The following is a 14,659-nucleotide window of genomic DNA, read 5'->3' as shown; positions in this document are numbered from 1 at the left end:
GGAGAATATAATTAACATTGCTGGAATTCTTATAAGATAGTGATTAGTTTGAATATAAACATGCTATAGTTCGCATTAGACATACAAATTTTAGTTCTAACTACAGTAAAACTTCGATTAACCGCCCATATATGGGAGGAAGGGGCCGACGGATAATCCAAAAGGTCGGTTAATAACGAATAAAGTCTACGGAAATAACACATATATTTTCAAAGTACCTATCCCTAACCTACCTCATTTAAGTCCCTCTATTCATTTTGTTCATTTGCCATTCACATTTCAATAGAATTTGCTTTAAACCATTAATCACTTTAGTAAATAAATATGAACCAGCACAGAAACCGTGAATAAAAAACGGAATAGTCAAGGAACATATGTCATCACGAAAATTGTGACCAAGTCCCAGGTTGCTGATCTGACTTTGCCTCATTTACACACAATTGCAGGGTCTCAATTATTTATCTTACTAGTGACAACACAACATACATACAGGTATATTGTTTCTCACTGTTGATATTTTTTCATTTTGCATTTCTTTATGGTTCTTTATTATTATTATTATTATTATTATTATTATTATTATTATTATTATTATTATCATTATTATCATTATTATTACATTATCGCCCCCCAGGCCCTGATGTGGGTAAGTGACCTGTGCCCGAGTGGGCTAATCCCCATAAAAAAAAAAAAAATAAATAAATAAATAAATAAATTAGGGGGTATGGGATCGGCGGTTAATCCGAAAGTTGGTTAATCGAGGTTTTACTGTAATTATATTAAAGGGCTAAGAAATTTTATCTCTTGTGCAAAATATATGACGTTTATATTCAAATTATTTGCTGTCTTGCAAGGATTCTAGCAATGCAAATTATATTCTCCTAACTTTAGTCTGTGATATTATATAAGATAAAAACTGTAAGCCTACTGTATAACCCCTAAACCCTGGTTGGGAGGGGGAGAGGGAGAGGAAGGGGAGGTGACAGTGACATGTTTGACAATTGGCGCAGAAGGTCTAGTGAAGTATTTATTTGTTTATTTATGTCCTTTAGATTGAGTTTATGTTTTTTGTTTATAAAATGTCACAGAAGTGACCGGGGAGAATATAATTTACATTGCTGGAATTCTTATTAGATAGTGATTAATTTGAATATAATCATGCTATACAGTAGTTTGCACAAGACAAAAATTTTAGTAATTATTTAGTACATTATTTTGAGTACATGTACAGTACAGCTCTGCCCTTAGGACAGCGTAACATGCCCAGAGAAACATTAGGCGTGAATTTTAAAATATGATGCCCCAGATTGACTCACGCAAAATAGGAAAGATTCACTTTAAATTAAAACATTGTCCTTAATTATGGGTATCGCTTTAAATCAATACAGTGGTTCCTCGGTTAACGAAATTTCGGTTAACGAATTAACTTCCATAAGAATCTTAAATTCGATTAACGAACAAAAATTTGATTAACAAAATCCTTACGAAAATCACATTTTGTTTTGAACATCAACTGGTCAGCTGAGGGGGTACTCAGCCAATTCAGTAATGTGTTCTATGTTTATATTCGTTTCCAGTGGAGTAAATATCAATAAAGTTGTGCATTATAATATTTATGCATGTTTTCTATTAAAATTATTAGTAATTTTAACATTTATTTAATATATTGATAATACTGTATATGCAGTACAGGGAACTAGTTAGTTGTGCACACATCAGATGCGTGAGTCGGTTACAAAGCTCAGTCTGGCTTTGTTTACAATCGAGAGAGCACCTATTTTGTTGGTGTCTTGAATATTTTTGCATTTTTCATTGAAATTATTGGTCATTCTGAACTTTCGTTAACTTATTGATAATATATAGCACAGTGCAGTGTTGATTTAAATAAAATAATCTTGAATTACACCTAGTGAACTTAAAATTTTATTGGTGAAATTACTGCATCAAGCATGAGTCCAAAGAAAGGCAATTTCTCCTCCATCCCCACTTCCTTCTCTTCTCCCTTCTCCTCCACCCCCACTTCTAATTCCCATCATCATCATCAACCAGGAACCTTCTACATACACACTTCAAAGTAAGTGTACTTTACTGCATTTTTTTTTTTTTTACTTTGTATGTACTTTTCGGTGAGCTGGAACCAATTACCCAATATTCCATTGAAACAATGGATTCGGTTCACGAAATTTTCAGTTAACGAACGACCTTCTGGAACGAATTGTATTCGTTAACCGAGGGACCACTGTAATCTTAATTGAATCGCTTTAAATCAACGTTCTGCTGTAAATAAAATTAGTAGTCTTTGGAAAGTTACTTCTAACTCTATAGTGTATTAACCCTTAGCCAGCGGCAGCAGTGACTGAAGAAGCGCCGAATTTAAAAATCGTCATTATATAGATGCCGCCGACCACTGGAGTGGAACATAAATAAAGTTACACCGCATTTTGTGAAATTTTAACACCATCTATATATAGACTCTACCGCAATATGGAACAGTTGCTACATTTCATGAACATAGCAAAGATGCTTTTAATATTAAAATGTGAATTTTGTAAGTAGCTATTACGGTATTTATATTCGTATAAGTAAGGTACGTGGAGTCACTCACACCCACAGCCAAAGCTGTGTCCAGGATTTATGGCCTGGATGTGGTGTCCCTCCCATCCTCCCTTACTATATTGTTGCCTTACTGTTGCTTCTTATGGCATTTATTCATTCACTGCTGTCACTCTCCTACGTTGGAAGGCTCTCTGATGTGTGGTAAAACATGGAGTAATACACAGTCCAACTTGACAAGCATCACAGCTGTAGATACTTCTCCTCACTTTCTTTTGCATTGCACAGTAAGTACATCTCCTTTGAACCTTCTTTGTACTACCACCTTCAGCTGACTCTGTCTCTATTGGGAAATGTCTTCCACTCAGTCTTGTAGGGCATGGCCCAAGAGTCACTGAGCTTGTGGGTTTCTTTATCCAATAAACATCTTTGCTATATGCAGACACAATCTGTTCAATCAAGAGCAACTTGAAGTCAAGGAGGTTTTTCTGGCCTCTATTTCTCTCGTAGATTACATGGCAGTTATGCAAACTCATTTCTATCAGCCTGAAAAATAGCTTCTTGTTGCACAGGCACTTTGTAATACCCTTGCGCTCCTTCTCTTTTCTTCACAGACCTTGGCAGTATATTTGTTTGTCTCTCTCACTATATGTTCTATTATATCTCTGTCTACAAAAGACAGAAAAATCTCTATTGGGTTCTGAGGATCTTGCAAAACTACTTTGATTCCCGTGTTTCCAGTAAATGGAAATCGTTCTCTACTAACTGGAGAATTGCTCAACCATCCAACTGGAGCGCTGTCATCTTGACCATCAACTTCTGCACCTGACAGAATATCATCTGGTTCCTCTGTAATAATCTCAAGTTGTGATTCATCACCACCATCAGTGTCAACATCACCACTATCTGATTTTACATCATCACTAATATCATCCATGAATTCATCATCAAAATCGTGGTCTAGACTCTAGAATATACTGTATTTCATCATCAGGAATGTTCCTCCTACGGAACATAATTATGGCTATAATTTCTATATACAGTACAGGCAAAGAAAATAAAATGTAAAAGAATGGTGAAATGCCGAACAGACAAAAAAAATACAGTACAGTATTACCCCGCTTTACGCTTTTTTTTTTACGCGTTTCCACATTTACGTGGTACCCTGCCAGACCCGGAATGCTCACTTTACGCGGTGCATGTACTCTTTTACGCGGAGAGCGGCGCGGGCAGTGTGCGCACAAGGTCGCCCAGTCATCAAAACATTACCGAGTTTTTCACCCGCCACCCACCACAGCCGGCCCAAGTCAGTGATAGTGATAATTATAGTGAGGATATGGACTTATATGAACTTCGAGGGGTTTGACAAAGAGGCCCTGCAAGCCTCTGTGGTGGATAGTGATACAATTGATACAAGTGATACAGGTGAGGGCCAATAATCTGCCCTCTGCCTCGGAACCAATCCCCCATCCCCGTGTGCCCAGCCATCTTTTCTACTAATGTAAGTGTTAAATAACCTAATATTATTGATATTTCTCTTAATTATTAATTGTGTGTGCATACCATCATAAAATTAAGAAGTAATTTTTACTACATCGTAGGTATTGTGTCTGAAAAAGTGGAGTTTGGGGGTCGGCCCAGTCTCTATTTCAATTAATCCCATATGTTCTGTTGTTCACTTTAAAAGTTTCCCGCTTTACGCGGGCCTCCGTGGGTTCAATTGACCGCGTAAAGCGAGGTTTCACTATAATTGCAAATTATATCTGACAAAACTTAGCTCTCTTCAAAATATCAAAACAAAGAATGGAAATTCAGCTCCACAGATGAGACCAAAGAGAGTGCTCTGTACCATATGAAAGCTGGGAACAGACTGTTCGAGTGATTGGAGCTTTAGGCGGCTGGCGCCAGCAATCAGGCAAGCCATCGCTACCCTTGAGTTGCTAGTTAGGGATTTCTGAGGCTCTAGGACACACATACATATCCGACTATATATAGTCTCAGCTGGGAAATACAGGAGATGAATTTTGGAGAAGCGTCTATATACAGTATAGTCTCACCGCAATTTTTCAGCACATTCCGGACCCTCTATACGTATATAGTTTGGCTGCCGGCCAAGGGTTAAAGATGGTCGGCCATTATCAGTACTTTTCTAACAGATATTTTATGACAATATTATATTGCTGTATACATAACAGGACTATTTATTCTTACAGTACATAATAAAGTAGAACTATGAAAATTATCAGATGTTTTAAAAGATGCTACTGTATTGTAATAGTGACACAAAAGAACAAATTCTGTGTGTCCTACTTAGTGTAGCAGGAAAGCGACATACAGGTTTGTTGTTGGTGGAGGAAATCCATTTCTGGACTTCCTCTAAGAAAGATTTTCAACTGTGGGTCTTTAAAGTGAGAATAAGACCTCCCTGGAGACTGAAGCTTACTTTCCTTAACATTTTTGCTTCCCATTCTGACCTGGGCTTTTCCTTCTTGTTTTGGAATATTAATCCGAGTTATTTGTAAGCTTAAGTAACCTAAAGATTACCCAATTTGGAGGTCATCTTAAGAGCCTCTTATTTCACCTTTCCTCTCTTTTCATCAATTTTCCGTTTTTAGTTTATGAAGTAAATATTTCTCCTAAATGGTATTGTCAATTTTCAGGTTCATTGAAATTATTAGACAGCGTGGGAACACCCTGTTTGACTTATTACGTGAAGTGTGTAACAGTAAACAGGAACAACTGGATAAGAAGAATGAGGTGCTACTCCACCTTGGCTCACAGGCTGACCACTGTATCACCGTGGTGGAGGCAGTTCTCAATACATCTTCAGATATGGCTCTTCTCTATTCTAAAAAGTGAGTACTGTACTGTACTTTGATGTAGGTCAAATTTGAAATCTAATTTATGTCCTAAAATGTTTCAGAATATATGAATGAGGGAGTTGGGTGTGAAAAAGATTGCTAATATTTATGACCATTAAATGTACAAGAGCTTGTGAGAGTTCAGAGTTGTACTGTAGGTATTGTTGTATAGTAGAAGCTGTGTAGTTCTGCAAAGGAATACAGTATTGGGCAGTATCAGTCAGAGATGGTTTAATTAACTTTATGTTAAACCCATGGATTTACAGTGCAATTTCTTTTTTTCTGAATGAATCTTAACTCTCCAAATTTTCCAGGTATCTGAACTTTTTCCCGTGGCCCCATTCCGCAAAAATTCTCATTTTGTCCACCAGCAGCCCTGTACATACACACCCATGCTCTTCATTTTTCTTATTTTATAGATATGTATTATATATATACAGGGGTTCCCCGGGTTATGAACGGGTTCCGCTCCTGGGGACGTCCGTAAGTCAACACATACCCTATGTACACTATATCATATCCCAAGTCCTTTTATACATCTCGAATCACTTAAGTTAAGAGACAACAAGAAATTGAATGATAAAGTACAGTAAAGAAAAGTAAAAATTAAAGTTTAACACTTACATTAAAACATGGGGCTGGCTTGCATGTAGAGATGGGCATTTGTAGGAGTGACAGAGGCTTCTTACATTAAAACATGGGGCTGGCTTGCATGTAGAGATGGGCATTTGTAGGAGTGACAGAGGCTTTATTGGGACGAAGCTGAAGATGGTGAGGTAGAATAAACTGGTTCTGGGGTTACTGGGAGTTGTTCTGTAGATGCTGGAGAGGTTAGTGGGACTGGTTCTGTAGATGCTGTAGAGGATGGTAGGACTGGTTCTGTAAATGCTGGAGAGGTTGGTGGGACTGGTTCTGTAGATGCTGTAGAGGTTGGTGGGACTGGTTCTGTAGATGCTGTAGAGGTTGGTGGGACTGGTTCTGTAGATGCTGTAGAGGTTGGTGGGACTGGTTCTGTAGATGCTGTAGAGGTTGATGGGACTGGTACTGTAGATGCTGTAGAGGTTGGTGGGACTGGTTCTGTAGATGCTGTAGAGGTTGATGGGACTGGTTTTGGCTGCCTTTCGATTTTCTTAAAAAAAATTTCAAGGGATGGTTGAACTGAATCTTTCTTCTTTTCCTCATAAATATCTGTAGCATCGTAAACATTCAGTAATACCTCTATGAACCTTGGTGAATCTTGCTATGTTGGGATATTGCAGTTCAGATGTAAACAATCCTTTTTCAATGAGCCTGAAACCTTCAGCCATTTCTTTTGTAACAAATCGCTTTGGCTGTGGAGTTTCAGCTTCCTCTACATCCTCTGACAATCAGGTGTTCATTGCCTAATTCTTTGGCAGGAGACTCAAGCAACTCTGTGACATCATCCTCATGAATATCAAGCTGGAGTTGGTTTCTAAGGTCTATCGCTCTTGTGTCACTTCCCCAACATCATCTTCAAAGCCCCTGAAATTGTGGATAAACTGTGGGCAGAGTTTTTTCCAAACACCATTCATGTTGGTTTCTTTTACCTCAGCATATGACTCTGCAATGTTTTTCACAGCATCCAAGATGGTGTAGGACTCCCAAAATTCCTTTAAAGTCCTACCCTCTTTTCGTTCTATTGCCCTGATAGCTGGAGCAAATGTTCTTCTTGGGTAATATGATTCAAATGAAGCAATAACTCCCTGGTTCATCGGTTTTAAACAGATGTTGTGTTTGGAGTAGGTACACAGCCTTAATGTTTGGATGAACATATCCAAAACTGCTGGATGGCCAGGTGCATTGTCAAGAACCAAGATAATTTTAAAAGGCATTGACTTTGAAATGCAATACCATTCCACTTTAGGCACAAAATGATCAAGGTACCAGTCTTCAAAAAGGGACAATGTCACCCAAGCCTTCTTATTAGCCTTCCAGATAACTGGAAGTACTGCCTTGAAAACACCCTTCAAGGCTTTGAAATGCATTTAGTATGATATAATAAAATCTAAAAACAATGTAATTCCATTTTTATTTTAAGGAATAGCAAAAAAAAAAAAAAAATTGGGATATTTTAAAATCTGGGCACACTACCAAGGATGTGATTTATCTTTATTTTTTCCTTTCTCTTCCGATTTCCCCCATCGTTTTAGGCAACCCCTCGAATCGCATAGATCCGTTGAGGAAAATTGGGGGGGGGGGGGGTGACCATGATGAGAGAAATGTTTGACAATAAATAAAAATAATTGACCCTTTAGGGTCAATGGGTCTGCCGCGCGAGGACGATGAGCCAGTATAGTGGCTGCACACTACATGTTCATACATTACGACATATACTACTCTATTTCTCATTGGCTGAGTATTGCTTGTTTTACATTTCATTCTTCGATTCTTAAGTATTTCATTGACCAAAAGATCAATGACTTCATATAACACCACTATTAGAAGCATTATAATATGTTCCCCCACCTTATCCACTTGATCCACGGTGGCGGGGGAAGGGCTAAGCATTTTTCAATACAGTATAACTAAGTTTCTATAACTGTTTTACACTTTCTGATGATCACAATTTATTTTACTATCCATGCCATATTTTATAGTTGTATAGGCAATTCAGTAGGGTGTGTGTGTGTGTCCCAGGAGGTCAGGGCTGTAGGGCATGTGTGTGTGTGTCCCCCAAGAGGTCAGGGCTGTAGGGCATGTGTGTGACCTCCAGGATGTCAGGGCTGTAGGGCATGTGTGTGTTCCCCAGGAGGGGGACCCTATAATAGGAACATAAAACTCTCCAGCGGTAGGTATAGAAGCATGCTAAAGCAGAAGAGGTTGCAACAGGAAGAAAATAAAGGAAATTTTTGTTAAAGACACAGTTAGAATCAAAGAAAACAGTGTGAGGAAATGGCTCAAAAATCAAGGAAGAGCAGAGAGGCCTTCCAGCAACGAGAACAGAAGTATTTACTCTCCCTGAAAAAACTATCTGATGCAGTTAAAACTAAGACTAAACAGACCAATGAGTGACTATTACATGGGAAAGAAAACTAAATATTTTGTTTGTATATATTATTGAAACCCCAGTTGCTGGTGCATTAGAGGTAAATCCCTTTGGTAAGTATTAAATTTTTAATTTTCACACCATACAGTGCAAATAAAGCTTACCTTTTAGTTTATATTCTCTCAATAATGGTGCACAATTAAAAATATTAAACAAATTCAAGTTTAGTAACAACTAAAATTTGTAAAAGACTTATTAAAACAATATGCATGAAAACTATTGTTGCAATAAACATACATGTTTGGTTTTGGGTACTGTGTATTTTAACTATTAGGCACTCACAAAATGAGTAACAATGTGAGAAATTAGGTTAAATGTGGTAAAAATTTCCCTGTTAGGTGCTTCCCCGGAACCCCCAGCTTAAATTTTTTTATTAATTTTTATTTTTATTATTTTTTTATTTTTATTTTTATTTTATTTTTTATTTTTTTTTCAAGACCCAATCACATCCCTGACTATGAATTGTTATTGTTGCTTGATTTGAGTTCCATGTCCACCTACCAGCACAGTGATTCAGTTTTCATAGGTTGCCTTTAAAAGGAAGAGTTGGGCTTCATATTTGGTGTTAGATTATACTATTTGTATATTTACTGGCTTATATTTTGGAAATCATTAGAAATCATTGGATAATATCATCCATAAGATGTGTAAGGGGGAGGGGACTGGGAGGTTGACGGTTAGGGGTGGTCACAGAGTCACCGAGTTTTGTGGAGAAGAATATTGCCAAGTATTGTTTCTGTATATTAAAGATAGATGAAGGTGGAAGGGACCTAACATGAGTTAAGAGCATAAGCTAGAAAAATCTAACTTTTTGTATAGAGTCAGAGCTGATAATAAGCTTTAATACTTCTGTGATCCTGACAACACCTCTGCTGCATTGTGATTGGCTACTGACATTGTTAACGTCACCACTGCATGGAAAACTTCAAAATTTTACAATATGTAAACACATATCTCCGAGTCATAATAACTCCTCCTACCTTTCATCTATAATTAACCATCAGAAATCAGTAACATGACAAATGTATGCTGCACACACCCCCACCACCTCCTTCCACCCAGCCCCGTACCCACTGTTACCGGAAGATGGACTCTACCAGGTGGTTTGCGATTTATATACTGGTCTCACACTGATGGGGGTTCACATTTGTTGGAGAGTGTAGCACTTGGAACCTTCCCCAGCTGTACACATACGAGTCCACCGTGACTCATATGTTCACCATACACCCAATATTCACCCAACACAGACAGTCCTACATAACTTTAATAAGTTATGTTTCTCAGTGATTACTAGTTGTCACTGAGTACCTGAGGTCAGTTGACTGTGCACCCAACAGCTCCTGTGTTGGGGAAAAGCACTAATAGAAAAGAAAAAAGGAATATAACCATTTGTGTATGGACCCCCTCTTTGCTGAATAAATTTGTCGGTCGTTAGCCCAATAAAATATTAAAGATGGCGTCCCTATAGTGAAGGGGTTAAAGTAATTTTTTTTTTCAGGTTGCTGATGGAGCAGGTATTAAAAGTAGACAAAGATTCTCCTGATAGAAGTTTATTTGACCGCTTTAAGGCCAAACTTAACTCAGGGGATGACATATCTCTAAGAATATCCAGTGAGTCTCGGGGACTAGGGAAAGGTGAGCAAATTTAAACTTTTTTATTTAGTTGATTACATGATAAATATATTTTTTATGTACTGTAGAAACTATAAATGTGTGTGTTTATGTATGTGTCATGCACCAATTGTATGTGTTTATAGGCTGTGCCACCCAGTAAAGAGTGAGCTTACTAGCTTACTCTTCTTTGCTATTTGAATTATTTTTAGTATACCTGTTTATCCTTCCACCTTTGTGTGAATTCAAGTACAGGTTATAGAAACCATAAAGAAAGATTAGTGGGAATAAGACAGGTTTGGGTGATGGGAAGGGGCTAAGACAGCAAGTAGAAAAAGCCTCTTCAAGTAACTTGATGTGTCCTCAACTTGTATATGCAGAATACAAAGTGTACTTTATACTGCATATAGAAGAAGAGTCCTCTCATACAATTTGTTTTTACAGCATTAAAAGATGTAGGCTATCTGTTGGTGGATAACAAAATATACCCAACACCTGATGGAGCAGTCCAGAACAAAGCTCGTTCTTCTCAGCCCTCTCCTGTGGACCAGTCAGCATCCCCACAGCCCCCGCAGCCTCCACAGCCTCCAGCACTCACACCCATGCACTCACATATCCAGCAGCAACAGCATCACCTTCAGGTAATGACAATCTGTAGTTATATACAGTAATCATTCCATATAATGGAATACAACATGCAGGCTAATTCTGCAAGAAGGATTCTGCTAACTCGAATCTGGTTATACCTCTGGCAGTGAAGTGGATATGTTAATGAAGTTCACTTTGTCCTCCGAAACTTTGTTTTCCGAGTTAGATTTAAATGGGAATAGGTTCCAGTCCCTTGTTATTCTGTATTTTGTTTAAGTGAAAAATTAACAAAAACTGTTTTAAATAAACAATAAAAATGATATCTGGAACATCATGAAATATAATAGCACACATTTTATGTAAAAAAAATATATTGGCGATGCTGAGAGTGAACCACACAGTTCAGTTGGTCAGCTGACTCAGGTATGTGTGGCTGCTACACTGTGCTGTGTGTATGCTGTGATGTCACATTGGGCCCCGGGGAAGGAGCGAGGTATCGGCTGGCTAGTGAGTTGTGACATAGTTACACCAGCTCACTGCCTACACACATATTGTACAGTCAACCAAAGATGCATCGACTCCACCCTTGCTCTAGTACTGGCAATTTTACCTGGCAATACTTAATGAAGTAAGGCTGAATGTAATGGGGAATGTGATTGGTGGATCTATTTTTGGCTGTATCACTGTTAGGATAAATATTAAACAACCCAGAGGTAGCATTTTTATAATATTAAGCTAGTCTTCATTTTTTAAGATCATGAGAAGTTTCCAAATGTTTGAATATTTTCTTAAATAATGAAGAAAATTATATTAATGAATTGGCAATGCAGCTACATCCAGGGCTGCCACAATATTCTCAATCAAATTTCAAGAATACCCTGTACATGTTCCACATTTAACCTTGAGTGTTTGATGAAGGCACTAATTCTCTTCACAATGTGAGCATTATATAATATAATTTGATGTAAATTTGAGGGCAGACACTGTTTAATAGACTCATCTGACACAAATAATAACATGTGGTATCCCTTCACCAGCGCCCCACAGATCACCAAGTATTGCCAGGTAAAATTGCAAGTACGAGAGCCAGGGTGCGGTCGATGCATCTTTGGTTGACTGCACTTTCACTTCCCACACATACACACCTATGCTCTTCTTTGTTCTTATTTTATAGCTTTATATTACATTTTCTATATTTCTAAGTCACATTAAAGTATTGAAATTATTTTTCCATAACATGTAACAATGGCAGTATGCCTAGCCATCTCACAGCTGACTGGTGACATGTTATGGGGAGTTCTATTATTACTTACAATGGTTATTTTAATCATATTAGATGCTCTTTGCACTATTGATATGTCATTCTTGGGTACTGAGTGGTTAGGCAGTAAGTAGACTGTTGGAAACCACTTGTAAAAATACTGAGAGTGAGAGATGGTTGTCAGCCACCAGACAACCACCGGAACTGACAAAAATGCCCGATGATGCCCGAAACTCAACGTATACATTTCAAACCATCCGAATGTGCACTTCTTTTGATTTTGCACATATTATATAGAATAATATGTACAGGATATTAGGATATTATCGAAATAACTGATACAGGGGCTAATACAAATTTCTAGTTTCTGTAAAATTGAGAGATGCACTCTTTTACCCTTCTCTTCACCGAATTTAGCATGGTGACAAAGATGTTCATGCACACACCTTGGGAGAATGCAAAAAAACCTGGGAAACCACATCAATGTGTGGAGAGACAGGGCAGGAAACTGACTGATCGCTCTAAAACAATAATGTGTTGGGTGTTACCGGAAATTCCCTTTATCTAGATTATAGCAGAAGGCTCATCTAGATGGAAACGCAAATACCGGCACAAATTTGTTCTACTAAATCAAATTTCCAAAAGGAATTCCATTATAAGGAATGATTACTGTACTGTACAGTAAGCTCTTGATGTATGCAGGTGGTTATACTCTTGAAAGACTTCCTGTATATTAGAATTTTGCTGATTTAAATTAACTTCTAATGGGATACAGGGCTATATATTCCTAGGTAAAAAAAATGTGACTATCACCCCTAGATCTCACTTTTCTCAAACAAATGATAAAGGTCTGAAATGATGGATGAACATTATTCAACCCCACACACTACTGTACTGTACTTACTAAACACTTTAACATGGGTACATAAGTGGATATTGTACAGGATAGATCACCCAGTCTGGACATATTTAGTTTGTTAATCCTTAACCCATTTAAATGTTATATAAAATAAGCATTATTTACTTAGATCCACACCTTTGGTATTTCTTTGAGTGAAATTTCTGACCCAATCTACTTGCTGGCCATCAGAGGCAATCACTATTTCAGAAGATGGGTTACTAGCTGTACAGTATTTACTTTAATTGCAAAAAGAATCATTTTTCCTCTTAATTACAACCATGATATGGCTAGTGCTTCCATGAAGAATTCAGAATGTTAGAAACAGGGATCCCACAGTCATTGAAAAACTGGAAAAGCCTCTGAAATAAAATGTGCCATGGAAATGTTTTGGAAAAATCTGATAAACTTTCCAGTCATGGGAAATGAGAAATTAAATTTCAGCTTTACTTTTCCATGGATGATTTGTAGATCATGACATTAAGCGTAGAGGTCATTGGATATCTTGGTATGACAGTTTTTAATTTTCTTAATTGAACATATATACTGTACTGTATTGTGGGCCTATAATTTTCTATAGAGTATTAGTGGGCCCTCTTTAAAAAAAGGGCATGTACACCTATATTTATATTTTGTCAGTTGTAACCAAAACTTAAAAACTACCATAACAACATGAAGAAATGAAAGCAACACCTTATTGAAGTTGTTAGAAATCAGTATTATATTATAGATTGTTAATAGTAGCCTAAAATGTTCCACCGGTATAAAATTAACAATAAGTTCTCTTCAGTTGACTCCCAATATCTACCATTCAAAAATACAATATATTATGTTTACAGAGTGGGGGTAATATGCATCATAAATTCCATACCTTTGGTCCTGCTCCTCCTGGTGCTGCAAACCCACCAGGCCTTGTGAGAATACAGCCCAAGCCTTCTGGTCAGCCCCACCCTGGCCCCAGTCACACCAGCTTTGCCAGAATGCCACAGTTAACTCAAGGAAGATCTTCAGATGTGTCCTCATCTGTCTCTTCTACAACTCATCCCATAGGAGAGAATAGGTGTGTATTTTTGTACAGTATATGGGCCATAAAGACTTGTAAATTTATCTCTGAGACCACCCATGAAATTTCACATTGGTCAGAGTCTGGTTGTGTCCAGAGGGATGCAATTTCTGGTTCTTTGTTTGAGTGGTTTAGGTTTTACTGTTCACTTAGGAGTGTTTCTAGGTCATAAATGATCCCTGAAACTATATTATATAACTTTGGAAATCAGGCAAGTGAATGGCCTGGGTTCACTTCCTTCCAAAGGGAAATCCTGAAGTAGCAAGGATTAAGGAATTGGTGATTAGAAGTACCCCGGTATGTGTTATCATTTGGGGTCCTTGAATGGGTGTACCAGAGAGATTTTATTCCTATAAACTTCATTGGCTTTTGAAGTAATTACTAGGTCTGAGACATGAAGCCGCAGAGGGAGAAAATTTTGGTGACTCGGCAACATAAGATCCAGTCTTCTCTTGCACTCCAGTTAGGCTCTGCCATGTGGAGAATCTCAATCTCACAGGTAGTCTCATATATCATTCACACATCAACAGTATAATAAAGTGGGATTTCATTAATTAATCTTATTTATTTTAGATTGAGATTGACTTGCTGCCATTAATCAGTTCTCCTATGTTAATTATGTTAGTATGTTAGTATATTTCTTAACATTTAAAGAAAGGATCTCGTGCAACATGGAGTTATATTCTTGAAAATACTGTGTAGGGCAAATCTGCTATGGGAAAACTTAATAGGCTAAAATAAGGTTAAGGGGAAGTTG

The 14,659-nt window shown here is 37.6% G+C and overlaps 1 protein-coding gene across 2 annotated transcripts in view; it reads left to right on the top strand.

The window, feature by feature from the left end:
- Window positions 1-14,659, top strand: part of LOC121878079 (transcription intermediary factor 1-alpha-like) — a 103,819-nt gene that overhangs the window by 40,453 nt on the left and 48,707 nt on the right. For both annotated transcript variants that reach the window (XM_042384067.1, XM_042384065.1), the window contains exons 5-8: window positions 5,214-5,408; window positions 9,980-10,116; window positions 10,537-10,733; window positions 13,679-13,899. In XM_042384067.1, coding sequence (XP_042240001.1) covers window positions 5,214-5,408; window positions 9,980-10,116; window positions 10,537-10,733; window positions 13,679-13,899 — 750 coding nt within the window. The remainder of the gene's footprint in view (window positions 1-5,213; window positions 5,409-9,979; window positions 10,117-10,536; window positions 10,734-13,678; window positions 13,900-14,659) is intronic.

Source organism: Homarus americanus, unplaced genomic scaffold (genome assembly GCF_018991925.1).
Source record: "Homarus americanus isolate GMGI-L3 unplaced genomic scaffold, GMGI_Hamer_2.0 scaffold45562, whole genome shotgun sequence".
NCBI classification, from domain to species: domain Eukaryota; kingdom Metazoa; phylum Arthropoda; class Malacostraca; order Decapoda; family Nephropidae; genus Homarus; species Homarus americanus.
Note: the sequence above shows the minus strand (reverse complement) of the source record. Positions and strands in the feature narration are given on the sequence as shown.